This window comes from Sinocyclocheilus anshuiensis, unplaced genomic scaffold (genome assembly GCF_001515605.1).
Source record: "Sinocyclocheilus anshuiensis isolate Anshui unplaced genomic scaffold, SAMN03320099.WGS_v1.1 scaffold379, whole genome shotgun sequence".
NCBI classification, from domain to species: domain Eukaryota; kingdom Metazoa; phylum Chordata; class Actinopteri; order Cypriniformes; family Cyprinidae; genus Sinocyclocheilus; species Sinocyclocheilus anshuiensis.
The window spans coordinates 215,023-242,110 of NW_015552574.1; the positions used below are offsets into that span (position 1 = coordinate 215,023).

Below are 27,088 nucleotides of genomic sequence, written 5' to 3' on the forward strand. Positions count from 1 at the left end.
TGTACAGTATGTGGAAAATGTGTTTTTTGAACCTTAAACCGCATAAACACATTTCATTACACAAAATACACAAAATAATGTTCTTTTTTAGCAACATCATATGACCCCTTTAAGGGAAAAGAGCTCTTCAGTGCATCCCATAGTGGTTAAAGACACCGTGAAATGTAATTTTGAGTTTTTCTAGCTTTTTCTCCATGTCTGTTAGCGTCAAAGACATCTATATGCTAGTATTTTCCTATAAGTTGAGTAACTTAACGTTTAATGTGTCTAAAATGTTTAGGCATAGGATAAAAATACTTAAGACTCATGTTGTACTACACAGGCTTTTGTCCAATCAGATGCTCTCTAGAATGAGAGAGACCCTCCTCCAGTTCTCCAGTAACTTAATGGTACATTGTGTTTCTGTTACATAAAATATAACGTGATGAGATTTTGCCCTCAGCCCAAACTATTTGCTCTGGAACAAATAATGAATTAAATTATGCTTTTTCACTTTTTCAACTTGAGTTAGTCTGTAATGTTGCTGTTTGAGCATAAAAAAGATCTGTAAAGTTACAAAGCTCAAAGTCCACTTCAAAAGGAGATATTTTCTCATGTTTAACCACAATAAAGACATTAGAGCCAGCGGCAAATTCCAGAAGATCTGGCTGAGGTGAGGCTGCTCTCGGTGGGTTCATGAGCCCTTATAAGGCCGCTGACGCCCTAGAGCTCACATCTCCGAAAACGTCAAAGTAAATTTTCAATTAGACGTTATCGTTATTAACAAACTGCAATTTTAAAGTCTAAACAAATACATTCTCACTTAAAAAGTCTTAAAACTACATTCCGTGACACAAAAACAGTTATTTTAATTATTGTGGATCTGGGCATCCGCCATGACACTCTGAGAAATGGAAGCGTCAGCGCAAATTCTGTCAGGAAGACTCCAATGCCACGTCATTCATTCATACTAACAGGTCTGACCAATCACTGCTTGACACCAGGAGTATATAAGCACTTAACTCTGTTTCATTTTCTCTGTTGATGTCGCCGACGTTCCCCTCCATCCTCCCCACCACCACCAGGTTGGACCTGTCCATCCATAGGGGGTAGGCTCCGCCCCTGCCTTCATCTTCAGGCAGGATCAGCCAAATCTGCGTCCCCAAGATTTGGACAAAGGACGGGGCCTATGCCAATTAATTTTTCTATACAACTATTTACTAATTATTGTAACTCACTCACCACCATCCATTAACACTTTACGGAATAAATACCATGTAAACGTTTACCTTCTCTCTGAGTCTTTCTGATAGAAATAGTACCAGCGGATCGATACAAATGTACTAATTATTGTAACTCACTCACCACCATCCATTAACACTTTACGGAATAAATACCATGTAAACGTTTACCTTCTCTCTGAGTCTTTCTGATAGAAATACTACAAGCGGATCGATACAAATGGTTAAACAGTTGGAGTTCTGTTGTCACTAGAATATCACACTGTTATCAGCCAATCAGATTTGATGACCAGAAAGAATGGTTTTATACATGTGTATATATATGTATATATATATATATATACACTGTATATAGAATGCGGATATTTCGCATCTCTAATGCTTCTCAATACTTGCTCTCGTACTCTGCTCATCTTCTCTTCTTTCTGTCTCTGAGCTCTTTTCTTTCTTTTCTTCTCCCCTGGCATGTTCTCTTCCTCTCATTCTCGGTTTTCTCTCCTCCACCTGTTCACCTTTTGCAGATTGGCTCTCCCCCTCACCTCTGCATCCGTTTCTCTTACTCCCTCCCTCCCCCTTTTCTCATTTCACCTGCATCTTTATTCTTTTATTATCTTTCCCTTCTGTTCTCATGCCCTGCAATTCCTCCACCTCAGCTCTAAAATCTCTTTCTGTTCCACCCCTTTCACCTCATTTTTTAGCTCCCTTGCCATCTCCTGCTGTCCCTCTCTCTCTTACTTTTCAGTCTATTCTTTCTCTTCCCCCTTCTACCTTCTACAGTACATCCTCATTTTATTGCCAACTCTTCTTTATCTGTCTTTCTGGCCTCTTCAGTCCTTTCGTTGCCTCTTTCCCACCTCTTTGCTCTTCTCTGTCGCCCATTTACAACTCTTTTGCCCCTCAATGTCCTAATGGGGGAATTTTATGAGTGAAGTCTATCATCTGTGCAGGGCCCAAAATGAAATGTTTTGCCACATCTACCAATTGGTTCTTTTATTATTTACTTATTTACATGCTTTTGTAATAATTTTTTTGTAACAATAACGTGAAAAGTTTAATGGCTGGTAAACTTTACAAATGTACAACTCTACTTTACAAATTACTTTTTTTCACATCAATCTACACTCCATACACCATAATGACAAAGCAAAAAACAGGTTTGTAACAACTTTGCTAATTTATTAAAAATAAAAAAACTGTAAAATGATAGTGTAACAATGTTCATAGTCACGGGAAGAAGGAGGTGGGAACCGGCGAACACTTAAACAAAACTTTAATAATAAAATAAACACAAAACAGCGCGACAGCCCCTTGCGGACGACTGTCACTTCTCGGACGACTGCCGCACACAAAACACAAAATAAAGTCCAGGCCTGGTCCTCTCCCCTCCAACACTGTTGTCACTCCTCCTTTTATCCTTCCGGAGCTCCTCCGTGGGACTCGAGACGGTGAGTGGCGCAGGTGTCGCGCATTAGCATTTCCTCCACCGGCCTCGCTCCGTTCCCACGGCTCTTGGCCCCGCCCCTCTCGTCACAGATAGATTGAAAACAGTAACATAAAGCTGTTTTAACAAGGCAGCAACATAGAATATGGAAAATTGATGAAGGGGTATGAATATTTTAGCAAGGCACTGTGTGTGTGTATATACATATTTGTGTGTGTGTATGTGTATGTATGTATCTGTGATCGATTTTATAGATTTTTCGTTGTTGGGTGTGTGTATGTATTTGTGATCGATATTATAGATTTTTCATAGTTGGCCTGGATTTTGTAGATTTCACTTTAATCTTACATCAGAGACAGTCATTATAATTTTTTTTAACAATTCTATTTAAACCATGTAGCATCTTGTAGTTCCAAATAAAGTTAAACCAGCCAACTGGCAAGTTCATTTTATTTGGCAAGCCAGTTTTTCAGTGGGCATTTCTTCATTTTGGACCCTGTTGATATAAAAAAAAAAAAATGATATTGTGCATTAAGAATCTAAAAACAGGCGTTGTTGTCTTCTCTAAGTCTGTTTTACAATCTCTCCTCCTCTCTCCCTCCCTGCTCATCACTTTCTCCTCCTCCTCCTCGGGTCAGGTGCTGGCAGCATAAATGTTGCCTGTTAATAATTTAATAAGAGAGGAGTGCCTCCCCCTCTTTCAAACAGTCATATCAATAATACATGGCTCACATGTAGAATAGGGTTGCTCGGCCAGCCCTTGCTTTTTGTGCTGAAAACAGCCATGAGAATGTGTAAAATAAGTGGATGAATGCATGCAAGCTCGTGGGAAAAAAAATCTGTGCATGAGGGTTATGGGAAATAATTCATGTGGCGTGAGTGTAAAGACCGCATCCAGGGTTTGTATACGTGTGTGTGTGAGAGTGTTTTTGTGTGCAGCATGAGTATTTATTCGTCTCTTTATGAGAGGAGCATTTATCATGTATTAATAAAGGCAGGAGGGCATTTTGTCTCCATTTCAGACGCTCTCGCTAGGGGATGAAGAAATGGGCCCCTGCCGCACATGTGCACAAACACACACACATATGAACACCATCTCCTGGGGAAAAAAGATGGGGCCATGACTGCTGTTTGGCGGTCCTCGGGGAGGATGGCAAACCACAGTGCCTATCACACACATACACACAAAAACAGCCATAATTTAGTGCACCCCAGACACTTCCAGTAGACCAGGGGTAGGCAAGTTTGGTCCTAGAGAGCCGCAGTCCTGCAGAGTTCAGCTCCAACCCTCAGTAGACAAACACATAACCTCTCATAACAAAACACGCACTTTAGATTATTCACACAAATGCACTGTGGGAAGTCAGTTGGCGTGAATACAAACACATATGCACGAAACAGTTTATAGAAAATAAATCTGTGTGCATATGATTGCTTGTTGATGTTCCAGTGGGAATACAAGAGGAAAACCCAGTGAGCTGAGCATTTGAAGGCATCATACATACGCTTCAGTCAAGAGGGCTACAGCATTGACTTTTAGGATACTGTGATCTCGCCAAAACAGAAATCGGTGTCGCATGTCCCTGCGGAAAAACATCTTAAACCAGCCTTGATTGGTCTTAGTTGGTCTCCCAGCATGGTCAAATGGTCTGTTGGACACTTTTCAGCTGAGATAACAGCTGGTTGTCCAGCAACTTGGAGACCATCTCAAACCTTTTAAGAACAACTTAGACTGTTTTAAGGTGTTTTTCGTCAAGGGTATCCTTCACAGATAAGGCAATCCTGGTATACATTGCGACAAGCTAAGTGAAAAAGATGGTGGACAACTTGAGAGGAATGTTTACGGTACTCAAGTCATTCAGTACAGAAAAGTATCTATAAAAACAGTTTAATCTATTAACATTTCACTATTTGAGCCTATATTTGTGTGCACTGTGACAGATTTTCAGTTTTTCTGTTGGTAATTGTTCGCTATTAGAGTACTGAAGTGTTAGCAACATGTTAGTCAAACTCTAGCTAGAGGACAACAGTCCCCATCCACTTTGTCAGCCATGTTGTTCTGGTAGTATTTTTCCCATAGAGATTTAAAAAAAAGTCTTTGTTAAAGAGTTACAAGGCATGAACCAAACCAATTAGATATGAGGTGAATCATGATGTTACAAACATTATGAAATCATAGAAAAACACAAAGGTACAACAAGACACGTACGTTTTCAAGAGGGAAAGAACTACAATCCCATAATGCACTGCGAATGACAATCTAATTAAAAACATCCAATAAATATAAAACTACTGCTTTAAAGATGTTGATTTTTTTCTTATTACACACAAATATTTAAATAGTTTGAGAGCGTATGGACTTGATTGGAGGAAATTTCTTGCAGAAACATGGGTAATGTATTTTCTCACCAGTAATTCCACTGTTAAACACGATTGTTTAAAAAATTGAAATAATGTGGGCTAATGGCTTTAACAAAAGCATTTACCATTATCAACAACCTCATGGCTCACAGTAAATCTGTCTTCAATGGATTATAAGTTATGGTTAAAAATAAATTCCCCAATGGAAAAAAAAAACAATGGGATTTTTACTTCAGGAACCTGATTGTTGCCCTCTTTTGGAATCAATTGTGAATCAAGTCTCCTGCACTCTTGTGGATTACGAAGGTAGTCACTTACGAAAGTAGTTTCTTAAGTAGGTAGTAGATGGATAGGCGGCTAACTTGGTTTTGGAACCGTGTTGAAGCGTAGAAAAACTAGATTTCAAGGGAGGAGGAGGACGAGATGAGAGCGGCCAGGAGAACCTCATGCCACTTAGCTGTATGGAAGCCTAATGGCACACTTCCTGTTTTAGAGAGAGGGGCTAGCCAGGCTGAGGATGAAAGGAGTAAAACTAACAAAAGATAAAAGAATGAACCCTAAAGTGAAGTGAAAGTGAAAAGAATCGAAAAATTGAGATGCAGGACAGAGATGCAGGTAGACAGGCATGAATAGAGGAACGACAGAGATGAAAGACGGAGAAATATGGAGGGATGCTTGAGAGGAAGACACAAGTTGACCTTGAAAAAGGGGACGGGAGGGAGGAAAATAAAGATGCAGGAGATGTGATCAAGAAGGAGAAAAGATCTGCTTGATGTCTGAGAGGGAACGGGGTGAGGCGAACAGCTTTAAGCTGTGTGTGCACACACTCCGAGCTAGTGTTTTATGTCTGGATGAGGGTGTGTCTCCAGGCGTACGTTTGACGGGGTGTGTGAGTGAGAGACGCAGAAACAGAGTGGGTTTATAACGGATAGAAGATTACTTGGTAGTGAGAGACAGTCGAGGGAGGGAGGGAGTGAGGGTGAGCCGGAGAGGGCATAAAGCGGCATTTGAAGGAATTTGTTTCACCATTTCACATTCAACACAGTGAGAACTTCAGAGCTGTGAAGGATGGTCGAAATAAAGAGAATAAAAAGAAAAGTACTAGGGAGGGAGAAACGAGCAATGTAGACATGTAGAGAGAGAGATGAACCTGGGCCACCTTTACATAAATCCTCTCTATTGCCATTTTGCTCCAATCACACAACGGGCACAGCTAATGGATTCAGAGAGGTGGAGGTGTGTGTGCGGTGATCGGCACACATGCATTCAAGGTCTTCTTTATTATGGCATAGATAGCATCGTCGCTCCTGCAGGGAACGCTGAGGTTGTTCGGTTCACGAGTGGGTACGCTTGCGTTTTCACACCCGGGTTATAACAAGCTCTGCTCACTACTTTCCCATCATGCCCTGCCTTCAAACTGGAGTGGTGTAAGTTAGCGCCTCCCTTTCTTCACCTCGTGCCCTCTTCCCCTCTGCTTGCACATTGACCTTTTCCACCTCCAGACCGTCCAGAGATTAAAGCTTCTGACTTACCTCAGAACTGTTGGAAAGTAACTCACCTCACATACTGTACACGTAGGCGACTGACCGTACAGGATCCAGTCATTATTTTTCATTTCCTTCCTAAAGCACTGTGCTTGGATTCCCATAAATGCCATAGGTTTGGTTTAAACATTGTTTGGAATCTATTTACTATTTAATTAACTATATTGTTACAGCTCATTTGTGGTTTTTGCTCTATGCAAGAGTGTTTGTGTAAGTACATTTTCATTTGGCCTTTAGCTTTTGTACACTTTTTGTGTGTGTTTATTTTATACAGTGCAAGTAAATGCATTTTTAATGCGTTTAAATGCTATTTGATTGCATAAAATGGTTTTAAATGCGAAGGCTCTGAATGTGGAGGCTTTTAAAATTAAGTTCTTGCTGCAGTTTAGAGCCACACAGTTTGGATGCTGGTTTTATTTTGTGTTTAATACGATCTAAATATTAGAATAGAAATATTTAAAAGGGGTCATATGATGCTGCTAAAAAGAACATTATTTTGTGTATTTGGTGTAATGAAATGTGTTTATGCGGTTTAAGGTTAAAAAAAACTCGCGTTTGAATCGTCAGTGGCAAATCCTTTAAATATAAAAAACTCACTTACAGTCAGAACGAGCCGTTTTAGGTAGGCGTGGTTGACTCTTAAATTTTATAAAGAATATCTCTTTGGATTTGAGACTTTAGTCTTTGCAACTTTACAGATCTTCTTTATGCACCAAGAGCTTGTAACACTCCAAAGAGAAAGGAAAAATTGAAATCGCATCATATGACCCCTTTAAAGGGTAATTATTTGAGGTGCATGCAGTATTTTTGGTTTATATCATGTTATTATGTGTTGACATGGTAGATTTAGACTTATGATGGATTATGAGTGATGCATCCCAATAATTACAATGTTGTTTAAAAGTTTGAGTAGTTTTTTTTTTAAGAAACTTTTGAACGGTAATGTACGTTGTAGATGATATTTTTTCTGTGAGCCACGATTTTTTTATTCCACAAGCAAATAAGGCCAGTATCAGAGGGTTATTGGGATAGAACTTGTGTATTAGTCATTAATCATGTTTTTCAAAAGTACTTTCTGTAAAACTTTTAATGAGGAGAAAATTACTGCGTACCCTTTCAAGGAATCTCTTATTTACAGGAGTAATTATAATAACTGAGAGGCTTCGTCAGAGATTCAAACTTATAACGGTCACTCAGGCGGCGGGAAAAAACACATCCTTATGAAATTCTAAAAGCGCGTGCTGCGTGCCCTTGTGTCGCACTCTCGCTAATTATTATCTAGTCGGCCTCCGCAGTCCTCCGCCTCCATTAGCGTCTTTGAGGCTTTCACACGTACATGCATGGAACGGGCTCAAGGGCTGACGAGTACTTCTCTAAAACGATTGACCTTCCTTAGGAAAGCCGCTCGGCTCGACCCTCAGAAGTTAAATTCGCCGCGTCCCTGTCTCGCACACGGTGTCACATGACGTGTGTAGATACAGAGAAGGACGTCTGGTAGAAAAGTTGAGGCTGGCTGAGAGGAAAGTGGATGAAGTTGTTGATAATGTGAGGATATTGTGTTACACAGCAGACTGAAAAGTTAGTTTGTCATGTGGTTAGTAAAGCGCCTAACCTGAGCCTCACGTGACTTTTCGTGAGAAAAGGACATCTGAGAGAGGAAAAGCTAAGGCTGGCTGAGAGTTGATAAAAATGTTGATAATGAAAGAAGTATTTGAAAACAGGCACATTCTTGAATGTGTGTTTTGTCCTTGTGAGTTAAATTATTTCTGTTGTCAATGAAAACACTTTTTTTCAAGGTAATATTGTTCTATGCACAAAAAGCGATGTGAAATACAGCATGCTGAAAAGGACAATTCAATTATTGTTTAGTTAGCTCAAACCTCCAATATGTGTGTGTTTTTCCAGATGTTAAAAAAAAGAGTACTTGACTTCCTTGTGTGGAACTCAAAAGGAGAAATTTTTAAGATTGTACCGGTCACTCCAGTGGAGACTGAAGCTTCCAAAATATGCCATAAAAGTATCATATATGGTAGTCCATATTGCTCATGCACTATATTCCAAATCATCCAAGTGATACAGTAGCTTTGTAAGAGGAACGGATAGGAATGTATGTGAGTAATCACTGACAATCTTCCCATCCAGTGAGCCGTTAACTTCTGTGATTGGATCATTCAATCAGCGAACTCGAGAAGTGGGTTAGTCTGATTCTTGAATACATCTTTCATAGTGGGAAAAAATTATCCATTGAAAAGACCAGAGTTAAAAGAACGATTTGTTTACTAACTGGACATTGCGACCTCTTTCGTGAATTCATGAGCAGTCTATTTCCCACTATTGTAGAGCTATCCTATGGCTTCAGAAGACTTAAAATTGCCCTTTTTCACATTTCCTTGGTTCTCAGAAGCGGAAGTCGTCATAGAAACTTCAATAGTGGTTAAAAGAAACTACAACAAATATATTTTTTTTCCCAAAAATTTAAATTGTCATAATTTACTCAACCCCCTAGTTGGTCCAAACCTGTATGAGTTTCTTTCTTCTGTTCAACACAAAAGAACATATTTTGAAGAATGCTAGAACCAAAAAGCTGACGGTAGCCATTGACTTTCATAGTGTGGATGTCAATGGCTACTGTCAACTGTTTGGTTACCAACATTTTTCAAACCCTTGTGTAAAAAGAAGTAAATGAGAATGCAAGTAAATTATGATAGAAATTTCATTTTTGGGTGAACTATCCCTTTAAGAAATCATCTGATCGAAGCGATTCAGCAATTCGGGACTCTAGTAAAGTCACGCCACGTTTATTTATATAGCATTTTCATATAGTCCTAGTTTGTGTTGCTTTCAATTAGTATTACACCGACATCTGACCTCGACGAACACAATAGGAGAAGTAAACCGGAGAGGATTTCCACATCAAAGGTGGAGCTCCAGAGCACACTTAACTATTATTTAATCACCACGGCTCAATAGTAGTTTGGAGGTATTTACTGTTTATTTATTTGATAGGGACAATGCAGGTTAATTAACATTTGTAGTAATACAGAATGTAAACAAGCCGGATTATAGCAACATTGCTAATTTACATCCGCAGTCCCTAGGCAGGTACACACAAGGACACAGACTCAAATACACATACAGTACATAAAAAACTAATACCTCAACACATTTTAAAATTTCTGAGTAAAATGTTTACACAACTGATTCGTCATAAGCCAATTTTTGAGGTATGATAAGTAGAACATTGTCTTATTGACTGCGGTAAACTATTCCAATATTTACTCCCTATTACAGATAATACTTTCTGTCCAAAAGATGTTCGCCTATATGGCACCTCACAGTCCCCTCTAATAATAGACCTAGTACCAATACTACAATCTGTCCTCGGTTTTATAAATTAATTTAACAGAGGGGGAGCAAGCCCATACAAGACCTTATAAATAAAACATGCATATTTAAAATTTGTACAATTTTCAAAACTCAATAGATTTTGTTTTTTTAGAATGTTACAGTAATGAAATGACAGGGTTTTTAACACTTTTATCGCCTTCTTATACAATGATTCTATTGTCTTTAGAGTTGTGCCACTTATAAATGACCAACTATTAAAACAATGCTCAATATGAGAAAAGATGATTGAGTATAAATACAACCTAGCAGCACAGACGGTCAAAAATGGCCTAATGTACTTAAAATTCTTTAAATTAAACGTTACAATATTAGACAACTTTTTCACGTGAATTTTAAAAGTTAAAGCAGAATCCAAAGTCACCCCAAGGTATGTAAACTCTTGCCTTCGAATGTGTCATCTCTACTGGTTGTTTTGCAAATATCATACACAGTTTTTTTTGCGTTCAATAATAAACCTGATTTGGTAAGCCATTCCTGAACATTGGCCATAGCAGAAGTCAAAGTAGTCGAAGCTTTTTCAAAGTTATTAGCATGGGTAAAAATTACTACATCATCTGCATACAACTGAACATTTACATGTTTACATACTCCAAGTAAATCATTAATATAAAGTGAAAATAAAATTGTTCCCTAGATGGAGCCTTGTTGAACCCCCTTTTTTCCCCTGTTTGTTTCATTTACCAGCTGAAACAAACTGGAAAGTTTCTGGAAGCTGTTTCAAACTCCCAAAATGAACTCCAAAATTTGGTTTCTACCCAAAATGAACTTCGCCTCATTTAATTCGAAATGACATCACACCAGTATAGTGTAATAAAAAATATGAAAATTAAAATATATATAAAAAATAACCTTGCTAGATTTACAATATTATTAACTCTGGAAATGCAATAGTCATATAGACCACTTTAATGATCCTTTAGTGGTGCTTTTTGAAGTTATAAAGCTTCATTCCTCATTAGTTTCTTTTTTTTTTTATTGTTGTGATTATTTTTTATGATTATTTTCTTTTCTTTTATGTAAAGCACTTTGAATTACCATTGTGTATGAAATGTGCTATATAAATAAACTTGCCTTGCCTTGCCTTTTTGATGTAATTATGATGTAACAATAATGATATTGTTCAAACCCCCCAAGGAGCAAAGATAGTTGTATGTAATGTCTTGAGGGTGTGTAAATAGTGACATAAAGACACATTTTCCTTTGAAGTTACACCTAAATGTATATCTATATCATTAAACATTTATGCTAGTTAGTGTGCAAATAGGTGATGCCCTACGGCAGAATCATCCCTGCGGTGCATATATATATATATATGAATATATTCTTCTAGAGAATAAGGTGAATATCACACGTTATTCTACATAAGCACAGATGAGCTTTGCATTGAGTACATAAAGCAAGCTTATGTGCTTTTGCGAAATTGCTTGTGCCCCTTAAATGTGTTTGTGTTTTATTTAAGAGCCTGTTGCGGGCCTGCTTTGGTTAATTTGTCATCCTTAAGTAAAGCGTATCAGCAGCATGCAGACGCCCGACTGTTTCAGAGGTATTAAAACCAGTGCAAATAGTAGATCAGTACAGGAATATGAACAGAAACACTTGAACACAAAGGTAGGCTGTAGAGTATGCTTGGTATGCATGCAAATGAGACAGAGTTGATCCATGTTCGGTCTTCACTGTATTGTTTTCCTTTTTTCTTTCTTTCTTTCGTTCTGAAATCCGTGGCATTCTTTCATTGACCCCATGAAAAACCAATGACTAAAACATTGTACAACTACATTCCAACCTATGACTCATTTGTTGATGTGCACGGAGGAAGAGAGAGAGGGAAATAGAGTTAGGAGCCTAAGATAGAAGGAAACAAAAGAGGAGCGAAGCCGAGCGAGAGAGGGAGGTAAGGAGAGCGAGGTGAGTGAATAAATGCTTTGTGTTTCTTATTCTGCCGAGCTGGTCTGACAGGCCATTGTGTACCTTCAGGGAGAATTCTGCTACATTGAGTCACACACAGTTCCTCGTATAATGAAAACACACACTTCCTGACATTAGAGCCCTGGATACGGCATGCACTGAGCACACAGTGATATGTGCACACGTTCAGATACCGCCATCCTTTGACACGTTAATTGGAGATTAAAAGTAAATACCCACAATGGATGCATTAGTCGAAGATTGTTTGTCAAATACAAATAACGAGCAATACTTGTTGACAGAGACTACTATTTAGAAGGTTTAGATGGAAATTAATGTATATAAGAATAGTATTAAATAAGTCTTCTATGACAAAAAAAAACTTAATAACATACTTTATTTTGCCTTTTCCTTTTTTTTTTTTTACAAATTTGTAATGTTTTACACGTCTTATCAAATAGTCATTCTCTAGTCTTCTACTCACCAAAGCTGCATTTATATGATCAAAAATACTTATTGTGAAACATAATATTACAATTTAAAATAGCCATTTTCTAACTGAATATATATTAAAATGTAATTTATTTCTAATGCAAAGCTGTATTTTCAGTATCATTACTCCAGTCTTCAGTGTCACATGATCCTTCAGAAATCATTCTAATATGCTGATTTGCTGCTTAAGAAACATTTCTTATCAATCAGTTTTTTAGGATGCTTTGATGAACAGTTAGTAGAAACAGCGTTTATGAAATCTTTAAGAGTGGTGTGCATATTATTGCCTGAAACCACCTTCAGTGTACATGAATGCAACTTTTCTTTTTCTATTTTTATTTATTTTTTTAGCTGTGTAAGCTCGATTTTATGCACCGCGGGCTTTGTAAATGTGTGACACTGTGCCACAAGGGGTGCTGTAGTAGACATTAGCATGAATGTTGCTTGTGTAGCTGTTTTTTGTCTTTGTGTAAAGTTTGTTCTTGGTCTACCATGTGTTCTTGCATTATTGTGACAGATATAAACTTCATCAGAATGCTTAATGGGGCGTATATAGACGGATCTGTGCCTTTAAACCACATGTGGTGTTATTCAGGTAATTGAGCTAGCTATAAACATGTCAATTTAGCTACCTTCGTGGCCCAGCAAGATTTTCTTCTAACTGTTGCACTGTGTTGGCAGTTGACAAAGTGTTGACTTGATAAAAATTAAATATGGCACTATAGCCTGACTAAAGATATGTTTGCACCAAAATGATGACCTAAAAAATTAGTTTTTCCTTTTGCATTTTGGAAAAGTTTCACATATAGACGACAGTGTTGTCAAATCGATTCCCTGTTCACACAGATCCGCAAAGTGACTAAAATGCTGTATTATGCATGCCAGGCCACTAGTTGGCGATGTCACGTTATAAAGAAACTTGTGTATTCCTATAGACTGACTGAACACGTTTCAAAAATTCGCATTTTCGCATTTTCAATTCCAAAATGTGCATTTTTGTAGTTTACATGGAGACAATAATGGTATTGTTTTTGAAAACTTGCACTTTGAAACCCGTTTTCAAACGTTTGCATTTTTAGGCCTCCAAAACGCCGTTGTCATGTAAATGAACGGCCAAAATGCATAAAGTTTTCCATTTTTAGTGTCAAGTAAATGGTCTATAGCAGCTCTTTTGATGCGTTCTTAAGTTGCAATATAAATTGCGTTTTGACACAATCATGCATTGAAATCAAGCTTGTGTCATAGAGCCTCAGGTACTTTTAATACAGACACATTACAGTGCAGTACAAGTATTTGGCATCCTCTACAGTGTGTCGTATACTTTTTTCAGTCGGTGTTAGCTAACAGATCTGATTTATAGGAGGTTTGCCGTCCTGAGGTCAAATCGATTTAATGCCTTTGTGGAACATAAACCGAGTTGGATCTTTTCAATGCGGTGAAGGGGTGTAGCGTGAGAGGCCAATGCATTTGCATTCGAGGGTATGCGTTTCTATTACTGAGTCAAGCTCTGTTTATGTATGATTTTATGTGGTCGCAATCCTGCATTTGATGGATTTAATCCTCTCCGGGGTGCATGCAATTTGAGGTCTGTGTTTGGAGCGTTTGAGCACGCTGATGTATCTGTAGCTTGTCAAAAGCAGCTGTTTCGTGAATGTGTGTGTGTGTGTTTAGATCACTGAGCCATTCTTTATTCCATCAGTATATATGGAGCAGCTCTTATGCTGCTCGCTGGCCTTTGACTCCTGGAGCTCTGAGCTGGAGGTCTCTCGCTTCTGTCTCCGCAGGAGCTCGCTGGAGTCGGCCGAGTAGCCGAGCCAAAGCACGGGTTGTTTATTTTACCCTGCCTTTGTGTATGGCCGAGTGAGAAAACGTGAAAGCAGAAAGAAAGCAAGTGAGTTTTAAAAACGTGAACTTTGCGGCCTTCCATAAGCGAATGCTGTGGCGACACAAAGATCACCGTCTGGGATCATCATGACAACCAGGTCAACGTTTTCAAAAGCGGAAGTATTTCTTTGAAAGCGTCGTGATTTGTACCGCAATGCAGTTGGAGTTTATCAGCAGTGTGAGGCAGATACTGCACATTATAGAATCGCAGGTTTGTTTTTGTAGCACTAATAAATGTGCAGTTATTTTCTTTTATAGGCTTTAACCTCCTGTTATAATATAGTGATCACTTGACTGTTTTGTTCAAGGACGAGATACAGTTTTAAAAGCAGCATAAACATGATTTTGATGATTTTTAATTATTTATGCACTTAATTACGTCCAAGTCAAGTGTGTAATGCAATTTTCAGTTTGCAGAATCCATCTGTTATTTGCTGAGAGATGTGTTAGGCGGTGATGCTGAGAAAGTTAAGGCTAATTATATCGCACACAAGCAAAAACAATTAAGATTCTTTTCATACTAATATGAGGCCTTGAACACATAATAGAGATCTAAATGACTCTTTTATCCCCCCAAAAAAGAGAAAGATAGTCATGGGTTTATGTAGTAAAATCTTCATCATTTAGCTGTGAAATCTTTCCTGATTTTTATGAGGTAAACATAATAACTTTTATATTGTTAGTAATATTTCAAGATGAACACTTACTTGTGCAACTTAGGTTTACGACTTTCCATACATAATTTTTTTTTTTTTTAGAAAATTATTCTTTAAAATGTGAGTATAAATATGATCATCAGGCTTTTGAGGAATGTTTATTTGTTCATCTGTCAATCATCATTGTATTGTATTGCATTATGTTTTGAAACTTATCATTTCATAATATCATCTTAACATTTTATTGGCAGATATATAGTGACAACTGATATTTTCATGCATTTTATGTAAGTAGTCTGCTATACTGTAATAAAGATCTGTGTAAAGATGTAATTTACATTACAAGCTATCAGAATTTAATTTGGGCGAATAACTATCAGCAGATGCACCAAATTGCATTTTTATGCAATATCATACTAAAGCCTGATGTATCAATTATACTGTTTTTTTTAATTATATTTTTTATAAAGGTCCAACAAACCATTCCATTACAAAAAAAAAAACTGACTTATGTCAGGCTTTACAGGGTTAAACATGTTCCTGGTTTTATTATGATAAATTCATTAGCACATATTATTCCAAATAAAAAAATCCAATCAGATATTGACCGATAAAATGAAGTGCAACCCTACTTGTTTCATTGAATATCCTGTTTCACTTGGGAATGTGTTGCATTGTGGGAGTAAAACGTTTCATATTGACTTTAATAATGCTTCTCATCCAGATGCATTTGTTCAGCCCAACTTTGATCCATATCCGTGATCATGTAGATTGATACTGTGATGATGAGAGAGCTCAAAGTTGTGTTTTTTTTTTTTTTCTCTTTAATTATGGGCAATCAAAGCAGGATAAGTCTCATGCTGAGACAGTCTGCACATTCAGTCGATAGATATGAAGCCACTGCACTCTAATCAGTCTGAGACTGCTCTTTTTCCCCGAGGAAGCTCAGGCCCAGGAATATAACGCGAGTCACTTTGGTGTGTTTCTTATTAGCCTGATGTCTGGATTTCATTTGAGAAATTTTGATGGAGGCTGCGATACCGGGCCGTTCTAATGTTTCCCTCTGTCCTCTTTTGCAGCGGTCTGGAGTCAGCGTGTTCGAGTGGAACCCGAGGTCACTGCGTCTCCAAATGGATCTGTCAATCTGCGCTGTGAGTTCACCAACAGCGGAAGCACCAAACTCACACAGGTGAGACGAGATTTTCTTGATTAGTTCCAAGTCTCAAACATTCCTCTTTTTTTTTTTTTTGGTATATGAATACATTTTTGGTATATGAAATATTCAAAAGATTGGGGTTGTAAGAATTTTAAAAGTCTCTTATGCTCATCAAGGCTGCAGTTATTTGATCAAAAATACAGTAGAAACCGTTGTGAAATAATTTAAAATAACTGTATTCTGTTTGAATATATTTTAAGATATATTTTTTTCCTGTGATCAAAGCTGAGTTTTCAGCATCATTACTCCAGTCTTCAGTGTCACATGATCCTTCAGAAATCATTCTAATATGCTGATTTGCTGCTCAAGAAACATTTCTTACTATCATCAATGTTGAAAACAGTTGTGCTGCTTCAGATTTTTGTGAAACGATAACATTTATAAAATATATATATATATATACATACTGTATACATACACGCACACACACACACACACACCTTATACATTTAGTTTTACTTTTAAATACTTTTTAAAGTACTTTTACTTTTAAATGTATACAATTTCACTGGAAAAAATGATGGCATATACTGTAGCACAAAAGTATGATTATACTTTTGAATTCTTTCTAAACTGATGCTTTCAAGGTTGTCAGCAGTTTTGAATTATCACAGTTTTCAATAAAATCTGTCTGCCTGCTTGATAAAGATACTTGGGTGACATATAAATATGCAGAGTTCTCAACTACACTGTAAAAAAAAAAATTGTGACATTTACGGTAAATTACCGGTGGCTGTGGTTGCCAGAACTTCACTGTAAAAAATATGGTAGCAGAATTTTAGGTTTTACAGACTTAACTTAAATTCACAATAAAATACCGTATTTCATTAATGTACCAGCATATTGAAGTACTAATATCTGTTTTGAACCATTGTAATGTACAGTCTTATACTTTTAAAATCACAATAATTTTTTACAGTGTACAGTATTCAGGGCTTACATGGAAACTAAATATTTGCAATTCATAAAACACCTGTAGGTGCTGAACAAATGTAAGCTATAGTGACAGTTCATCACAGGCCCAATAGTTGTCCAGTGTTTCCTCCATCCATATGGTTTAGTCCAGTGCTTAAATGGCAGGCGGGTGGCTAGCAGTATGCTGCATGTAAAAGCAATGCTGTGCAAGGATTGAATCCCTCTTTCTTTCTGGTTTGCAGGTTTCGTGGATGTTTGAGCGTGTGGAGGGTGATAGGCACAACATTGCTGTGTTCCATCCCCAATATGGAGCCAGTTTTCCTAATAAAGACTTTGATGGCCGAGTATCGTTCACTCAGGGCTCCCTGGAGAACCCCTCCATTAGGATCGACAAACTGAGGATGGCCGATGCTGGCAGGTACATCTGCGAGTACGCCACTTACCCCAGTGGAAACGAGCAAGGGACTACCACTCTTATCATGCTGGGTAAGTAATGCACTTGTTTATTTATAGACCCGCTACTAGGGCTGCCAGATTGTAGCTAAACAATTGATCGTGATTATTTTGCTCAACTATTTAACTGGCGTTTCAATTTTTTTACACGAAATCAGAATTATTGCACTTTCACATAAGCACAAAACAAGAAAACGTCAACATGCATGGTTTGCTTTTAGATTTAGGTGCAAACAAATACGTGAAAAAACCTGGCTGTATTCCTTTTTTTTTTTTTGAGCAGAATATGTCAGTAGAGATGGCTAAACTCCAACTTACATGTTTGCTGGTGTTTTCAGTTCATCAGTGCTTTTTCAGTAATGTAGAGAGAGCGCAAACGTGTGGTTGCCAGGTTGGGAGGATTAAGTAAACCACTTGACAGAAAATGTATTGTTTTCGAGCATCATAACAATAAAAGTTTAATACAGCTTTAATTTTTTTCCCCCACATTACAGTGTGTTCTGTTTAATTGTATTTTTTCTGAGCAAAAAATAATGACTTTCAAACATTTTTACTATGATTCACAGAAGACACCCACTAAAATATAATTCAGTGTAACAATAGTTTATATACCAACAAGTTTTATAAGGAGTATTTAGAAAAATAAATTAAAAGACTCTATTTAGTGATCACAGTGTAGCCACCAAAATGTAATTAATTGTAATTTAATCTTTACCAATCTTTGCCATTGTCCTTTTAAACCACTAGGTTTTACCCATTTGCCATCAAGAAGGTTTTAATTATTTAAAATATAATACAATGTAGTACATGTATATATTTTAAGTACGGGTCAGAATAAGTATGTTGTTTCTTTTTTTAGAGAATTATATCTGTTGTGCTGAATGAAACACTGTTTCACCTATATTTTGACATTTTATTTTTGCAAAAAGTATTTGAAACATTAAAGGAGACCTTTTACTTGCATTCCTTTCTATGTATATAAAATCCAAATTAATTTAATGTGGACTTTAAAATAGGATGTCTCGTCTTTGACCCATTGATTTATGATTGGGGGATTCAAACTCTTTAAAATTTGGCAACCGCAATCCTGAAAGCTTATGGAAGCTTGTTACCAATACAACATGCAATGAAAAGTTTTCAGGATAATTAACCAGCAGGCAAATATTGCAAACGATTATGCTAAGCGGAAATCGTGATCACGATTAAAATACGATTCATTGCACATCCCTAGTCACCACAGTGCTTCCAGACAGTCTTGAAGGATAACAGTTCACTGTAATAACAATAATGATATGAAAGCATGTAAAATGCCATATGATGACTCAAACAAATCACTGAATCAGTGTTTTAAACGAGTTATTTGAAAAGAACCGATTCATGGAAGTGAATCAAACTTTACAGTTGCTATTTATGCCGGTGAGGTTAAAATCAGAGATGCTCTTAAAATAGCTCTGCTCCTACACTTGTGAGTCTTGACTTGAGCAGGGAGCGTGAAATTAGCCTACTGGCACAGTCTTTAGGAAAATGAATGGCCAAATAATTAGCGCATTAAAATCAAAGCAATATTTACAATCATTGCTACTTTTATATTGCCAACAAAAATCTATCAAATAGACGACAAACCTTAAGGTTGATGCTCGGACTGAAATCTTAGGAATGTGCAGACAGACAGTCATGCTAAACTACATTAGCTTTACTCACAGTAGTGTTTCTGCTGTCTGCTTTAACACTAATGTCGCCTATTAGCCTGATTCATCATTTGAATGACTAAGCTAATGCTTTTATCAGAGACGGAGTGATGCTATGAATCAGTGTTTATCCATGGTGGCTGTGTTCAAGCGTCTCGCTCGGTTTGTCTTTCACTGTTTACCCCGGAGTACACAAAGTAACACATTAACTCAGACCTCTCTCTTTATCTTGATTGTTTAACTTTGTTTGGACATGCCTCTTCAGTAGTTAATGTGTGTGTGTGTGTGTGTGTGTGTGTGTATATAATATATATACAGGTGCATCTCAATAAATTAGAATGTCAAAATGAATTAAAGCAAAAGGAGCCCCTACCAAGTATTGAGTACATGTACAGTAAATGAACATACTTTCCAGAAGGCCAACAATTCACTAGAAATGGTTTTTTTATTGGTCTTATGAAGTATTCTAATTTGTTGAGATAGTGAATTGGTGGGTTTTTGTTAAATGTGAGCCAAAATCATCACAATTAAAAGAACCAAAGACTTAAACTACTTCAGTCTGTGTGCATTTAATTTATTTAATACACGAGTTTCACAATTTGAGTTGAATTACTGAAATAAATGAATTTTCCCACGACATTCAAATTTATTGAGATGCATCTGTATATATGTATGCATTAGGCTTGCCGCGATAGACGGTGCTGACGGTGATACCGGTGTTAAGCCGCAGCACCGGTTACGTCATTTGCCCACCGCAGCACCGACCCCCACCGTCGTTTTGATTTTTTTATAATAATAAAAATCATTTAGTTCAGTAAAAGAACAGACACTACAATTAAAAACTGAACGCGGCTGCTCAATGCAGCGTGCCGAACGACAGTCGCATCACAGATCAGATATAATTTCTCCAGTGAGGAGAGTGAGTCGAGCTGACTGACAAGAAGAGTGGGGTGAGACGGACAAGACGATCGCGGATGATTTAGTTTCGAAACTAAATGCAGTATTTTGGATTTTGAAAAGCCTGTTGACTTTTGCCGTTTATCTAAGGTGGTTTTGGAAGTTTTTTTAAACATTCGTTTCTTATTTAATTGGTTCCACAGTGTTTGCTGATTTTTACTTTATTTAAACTTTGTGTAATTTATTTATTTTATTTGACATCAAGGTGTATGCCGTGCCTCCAAGCTTTCTTATTCATTTTGCTAATAAACTTTCTACATTTCTTATTTATTTGGTTATATTTGATACATGTTTACTTATTTCCAGTTTTGTGTAGGCTACCTATTTAAACTTTATATAAGTTATTTGTTATTTTATATTAGGCATAGCCTGCCCTATAGCATGGTGTATTTTTATTTGTTTTGTTTTGTTAATAAAAGTTCTATGTTTTATATATAGACTAAAGTGAGTTTGACGTTGTATTTTGTTGTTGCATTCAAGCAATTGACGCCTGTGTATGTATGCATGTGTGTGTGTGTGTGTGTGTGTATATATGTATGCATGTGTGTGTGTATGTGTGTGTGTATATATGTATGCGTGTGTATGTGTGTGTGTATATATGAATGCATGTGTATGTGTGTGTGTATATGTGTATGCATGTGTAAGTGTGTGTGTATTTTGCAAGCTATTTAAAAGTGGAGGAAAAGCGGAAACGCCCCTGCCCCCGCGGTGATAGCGGTATTATCGTTGTTGTCACACGTCGATTAACCGGTGGGAAAATAGTTTCAGATTGTCCCAGGCATCTGGTTTCCTAAATAAGTGTGCTAGTTTCATGTCTCTCGTATCACTCTGTGCTCTTTCTTCTCCAGTAATCAGTCAATATTTCATGTCCATTTATTTTTTATTTAGTAAGTATCTGTGTAATAAGTGGCTCTGTAGAATGTTTGAAACACCCTGTCAATGTGTTTTTTTCCAATAATGACCAGCGGACTGTATATTATTCCATTAATAGAAGCCAATAACAGGTCTGAGTACTGAGTAGCTTTGCTGTGTGTCTTTTAGCTCAAGGGCCACTTGATTGATTTAAAAAAAAAAAAAAAGGCTGTTGAAAAGCAAAGCAATATGGTAAACCCTTGATTTTTTTTCCTCCATCAGCCAAACCCAGAAACTCTGCTATCGCCATCCCAGTGCAAGCCGGCTCTTCTGAGGTGGTCGTGGCCAGGTGCGAAGCAGCCCAAGGAAAACCAGAGGCAACAATCTCCTGGATCACAACCATTGCCGGCCACTATAACCACACCTCAGTGCCCGAGAGGGATGGGACGGTCACCGTGAAGAGCGAGTATCTGATGATCCCGACACCTGCTGAAAACGGAAAAGAAATCACCTGCATGGTGAATCAGAGGACGCAGATCGAACCCAAAGCCTTCCCGCTGAAGCTGGTGGTGGAGTGTAAGATTCAGACACACACTCACACACACACTGCAAGGAGTAGTTATTAAAGACTTTCTGAAGAAAACCCTGGTTGGTCTTTTCAGTATAATAAAAATACGGGCCTTTAGGGCTGTCAAGCTCTAAAACAGCAAAAAAAAAAAAAAGATAAGTAGCAATGAATAATAAATTTCTTCGAATCAGATCTTTCCATTGAATCTGATCCAGTTCATAAATCACAGCTGCCTTTCCCAAAAACCTTGCAAGCAAGTAGATTGTAGAGACCATTGGTGCCAGTCAGTGTTATTTTAATATCATTGAGATACTGTTAGTTTTTATTAATTGTAATTTTTTTTTTTTCATTTTAAATTTAAAGTTGTAATAATTAATAGTATATATATATTTTTTGTATTAATAATTGTTGCAGTTTTTTTTTTTTACATTTTACATTCTGTTTTTTTGCCAGTGTTTCAAATGTCTGATTTTTATGAATTTGTATTATTTTTTTAGTCATTGTAGTAAGTCAAGTTAAACGAACGTTAATAATATATATTTAATGCAAATAAAATAAATGTAAGTTTTTCTTTTTTTTTTCTTTTTTCAATTAATGTTTACTTTTAGTTTTTATTATTTTGAATTTGTTTTAATTTTTATATTTTCCATTTTCAATTTCAAAGTTTTAATATTTTTTTGCAGTTTTAATTTTTTTTTTTAATGTCTGTTGCTTTTATAAATGTTTTAGTTTTAGTTATTGTAGTATGTCAAGTTCAGCTGATGTTAATAATATAAATTTAAAGTAAATAAAATAAATGAGTCTTTCTTTTTTAATGTTTTATTATATTTTATTTCAGTTAAAATGTACTTTGTTTCAAGTAAAAATATTTATCATAAACCTGGTGCCAGTAGTTTTTACTACTTAGGCTTGCAGTGCTCTTGGGAGCACAACCCTGGTCTGAATGATTCATTTGTGATTCGTTTTCACTCACTCAATGATCCTGTCCTGCTGGCTAGTAGTTCACTGGAGGGGAAGATTATCAATCAATAATCGACTCAAATTTTGCTCTGTTACTCACAAAGCTACCGTGTGACTTCCCAAGACTTTTATGGTGCTTTTGTGTCCTTTTTGAAGCTTGAAAGTGTCAGTTCCCGCTCATTGTACTGTAATTGAAAAGAAAAACATATTATTCAAAACTTCTCTTGTGGTGTTTCACGCAAGAACGAGCATCATATGATTTTTGAACGACACAAAAGTGAGTAAACGAGGACAGAATTTTCATTTCTGGCCGAACTAATCCTTTAAAGAAGTGTGTTCGTTCTCAGTGACACACGTGAACTCATAATCCCTCCCATATCATTCGCTCAGAACACCTTTTCTCCCTCACCCACCCCCCCGTTTCATCAAAAATGCATTTACAGTAAGCATCTTTGCCTCTGCCTCACATGTCAGCCTCAACACATTGTTCACGTTTTTTTTTTTTTTCATGAAAGCTATTTACAGTGTTTGAGGTGTCTGTGTTTGCATAGCTGAGCTGGAATGTTTGAGGATGTCAGAGATTTGCAACTTCACCGTTTCCTTTTATAAACGCTCCTGATGGAACATCCTCACCTCTTGCACTTTCATTCTCTTGCATTTCTCCAGCGTGTCAAAGCACTTTGAGAGTCTATAGGGCAGTGCCACCTTCAGCAAACCTGTATCTTCTCTTCCCACCCCTGAACGCAGATAACCAGCCTTTGAACTGCACTTTCAATGCAGGACTTACAGATGGATGTCTCTCTCACATTCTCTCTAGATCCACCCACTGTGACAATAGAAGGGTATGACAATAACTGGTATATGGGTCGGACTAATGCCGTTTTGACCTGCCAAGCTGATGCCAATCCAGCACCCACTGATGTTACCTGGAGAGCGTGAGTTCCTCTATAATAAACTTTAAGCAATAGTTCAAAATTCTGTCATCATTTATGCATTTATGCATCCAAACCCATATGATTTTTTTTTTTTTTTTGGTCGAACACAAAAAGAATAGCAGAATATGCACATTTAAATAAGATTTTGACATCACGTTTATCTCATGAATGACAGTGTCAGGTTTGAGTGAGAGCATAAATGCTGTTCAAGAGCTATGATGCAGAGAAATACATTCAAATAATAGCTTAAATTATGCTCTGTTCCTCATGCAATGCTATAATACAATTTAACAAGAGAAAGAATAGAGCAAACAAGTTTTTTTTTTAAATTTGCAGTTGTACACTGCTATTCAAATGTGTGTGTGTGTGTGTGTGTGTGTGTATATATATATATATATATATATATAATAGCTGCACATTCTGCTAAATATTTCCTTCTATTAAAGAAAAAACACATTCTGTTCGGAATAACATGAGTGTGAGTAAATGATGACAGAATTTACTCAAAAGGGGAAGGAAACAATACAAACATTTTTCATTCTGTTTGCATTAGCATTGCTATTCATTTAGTCTGAAGAGAATCCATATTTCATATTTATATTTATGTGCTGTTGTTCCATCTCCGATATGACTGAAACAAAGTCAAATATGGCAGTTTCGCTGCTAACAACAGCCACAGGCTAAATGGCAGTGAATTGAGGAAGCATCTCTGCCTGCGATGTCAAGCAACAGCAGCCTGTTAACGCTTCACTGGTTCAACTTCATTTTCTCACCAAAACAAAGAAGAACATAAATTGATACAGACCGAGAAACAACATTTATTAGTAAGACTTAGTGGGTGAAAGACACTTGGATATAGCAGTTTGATTGCAGGGTTTGAAGTTGGTTGACAAATATGCAACACTTACGGATTTATTTTGCACTTTTTCAAATGGAGTAGGCCTAATTATAATGGTGTGCATTAAAGTGGCATAAAAACAACACACACACACAAACACAAGCAGACATTATTTTCCACCATGTTTAACACAAGCTAATTCTCGAAACATGCTTTACAATATATTTAGAGATATATGGGTGCATTTTTTGCTAATAAGGTGAAGTTTCGCTTAGAAGGGGAACAAATATTTTGTTAATATTTACATGAATTCTATTAATGTAATTTTACGTAATTTTACATATGCATCTGCTTACATACGTGATCGCTTGTTTCTTCTGCGTTTTTTTGATCCTGATGTTCATTACTCTTTCAGAAGATGTGTAATAGCGCCTACAACTGTATAACAGTGAAAACACGGAATGCTGGAAAATTCTGTCAATGGCGGGCGGGGAAAGAGTTAGAACCTGATTGCCAGTCATAAAACTAGACAACAGTTAAGCCAGCATGGTTTTAAAGACTAGCTACAAATGCTCTTTTCTCTGTCAATGGTTCTTCAGTGCGTCGGGTCAGTTGCCGCCTTCGGTTCAAGTGGATCAGAACCGGCTGCTGGTGAGGAAGGTGGACGAAACGGTGAACACCACTTTCGTGTGCGAGGTGAAGAACAGTCTGGGCTCTGGCAAGAAAGAGCTGGCCGCAACAATCATCGGTGAGTAGTGCAATGCAGGAATGACACATGCACTATTGATGCAAACAGTCAATACACTTTTCAGCTCAAGTACAGCGTCCAAACCTGGGAAGCTCAAGTGAGTTGAAGCATTCATGCCTGGTTAGGACATGGTGTTGCACACCACCTCCCTCGCACTTAGAAAAACACACACAACATGGGAAAAGGATTTCTCCTTACTACTACAGATTCATGTACGCTTCTCTAATGTGGGTGGGCTTCAGAAGCCAGACTCTTACTTGGTGGTTGGGTTTCTAGTTGGCCTGCCTAACCCAATTTTGTGAGATTTTCTCCAGAAGTCTTTGTTCTATGTGGAGTCACGTGGTGTGAGCCAGTTTGCCGGGTTGCTTTTGATTTCTTCTTTCCACTTGTTGTTTTCTTTTCCCTCTTCACCATACCTAATAGCACAGTTCTGTTGTGTCTTTAACCTCTCTTAACAGAAAAAGAAAACGGGTCGCTATTGTTCTTTTCCTCTCAGTTCCTGTGCATGGGTTTCTTTTTTTCCTACAGCTTTGTTGTGCCGAAACGCACTCTGACAGACATTTTGTGTAAGCACCGATGCACGAGACTATCTTGATGGTCCGTTTCTTGAAACGTTACCCTTTATGGATCAGCTACGGAGTGGCTGTTTGGCTAAATGGACGCGTGTAGGCCCGCGAGCCACTGTGCTTTTGGCACTTTCTCATGCCAAGGCAAGCGCAAGAGCCGCATTTAGAATCCGTGGGAATCCTTTTGGAAATTTCAGTTGTCTTGTGGGAGAACAAAGGCTCTTTGTAGGCGCTCTGTAGCAAGAAAGTGTGGGATGATGTTCTAATGTGTTTTTTCTTTCTTCTTTTCACATCAGTATTATAGGGGAGAGTTTTATCACAGTCGTAAGGATGCCTGGTGCTTAAAGAAACATTCACGTCTAATCACTTCTTGATACATTCACCGTTGACGCACATAACGGTGGATTGTCACTGCGTTGTCAATGATCTTGTTTGCGTGACGTTTTGCACAGCCCTGCTTAAAAGGTCAGTGATTTCCATGCTGGTGGAGGTTGGTTTCTGCTTGTTAGTACTGGTCTAGCAGGTCTTTTCATCAGGGTAGGAGAGCTGTTTTTGTGTGTGTGTGACTGAATTTTATATGATCGAATTTGAGTGAAATGTGCCTGTGGCAGAGAATTACTCATCAGTATGTGTAATCTTTGATACTTTTCTTTAATACACAAAGTAATTTAGTACTTGAGACAGCGATGACCAATCATGCAAACCCTGCTGAAAAACAAGCTGCTTAAACCAGCCTAAAGTAGCGACTGATTTAAGATGGTCTAGCTGCTCTCCCAACATTGCAAGCTAGTGTTTATCTGGTCGATCTTAATCACCTCCCAATCTGACCATCTGAAAAGTATAAAAAAAACTAAATAATACAATAAACCTTGGCTGGTTTAAATTAGTCTAGATGGTCTCCCAGAATGGTCAAGCTGGTGTTTCACTGGTCGGTCTAGCTGAGCTTCCCCTGAAAAGTGTCCGAAACCCCTCTAAGACCATTCAAACTGACCAGTTTGCACAAATTTGCAGACCTCTGCTATTTTTTCTAGTACTTGACAACTTAGACGTGACAGCAATCTTAAAACCCCTACTGAATAAAAAAAACAGTTAAACAGTGCAAGGCTTTGCAGCATGGACAATTTGTTTAAGTTCGGTCAGTTTTATGGTTTTAGAGGAGTTTTGGACAGCTGGTCAGGGTTGGAGGTCAGCTAGACCAAATAGCTAAACAATAGCTTATGAGGCTGGGGGAATAAATCTCGGCTGGTTTAAACTGGTCTAGATGATCGACCAGAATGGTCAAGCTGTTGTTTTGCTGGTTGATCTAGCAGTTCTCCACCTTATCAGTTGAAAAGTGTCCCAAACCCTTCTGAGACCATCAAAACTGACTACCCAAACCAGTTTGCAGCCCTCTGCTGTTTCTTCAAGTACTTGACAACTTGTCAAGTACATGACATCTTGAAACCCTTACTGAAAAAAACTTTAAGGGGTCCTATTATGCT

The 27,088-nt window shown here is 37.5% G+C and overlaps 1 protein-coding gene and 1 long non-coding RNA gene across 3 annotated transcripts in view; one reads left to right on the forward strand and one right to left on the reverse strand.

Annotated features, from left to right (window-relative positions):
* The window catches only part of LOC107665153 (nectin-2-like), a 163,788-nt gene that overhangs the window by 52,127 nt on the left and 84,573 nt on the right, over nt 1–27,088 (forward strand). For both annotated transcript variants that reach the window (XM_016455921.1, XM_016455920.1), the window contains exons 2-6: nt 15,991–16,100; nt 17,285–17,528; nt 21,275–21,568; nt 23,338–23,455; nt 24,893–25,041. In XM_016455921.1, coding sequence (XP_016311407.1) covers nt 15,991–16,100; nt 17,285–17,528; nt 21,275–21,568; nt 23,338–23,455; nt 24,893–25,041 — 915 coding nt within the window. The remainder of the gene's footprint in view (nt 1–15,990; nt 16,101–17,284; nt 17,529–21,274; nt 21,569–23,337; nt 23,456–24,892; nt 25,042–27,088) is intronic.
* On the reverse strand, nt 13,233–25,600 carry LOC107665154 (uncharacterized). Its single transcript, XR_001631525.1, has 4 exons — nt 25,591–25,600; nt 19,437–19,440; nt 17,512–17,515; nt 13,233–13,289 (listed from the first exon to the last, which is right to left on the reverse strand). It is a non-coding gene; the product is annotated as an uncharacterized LOC107665154 (long non-coding RNA).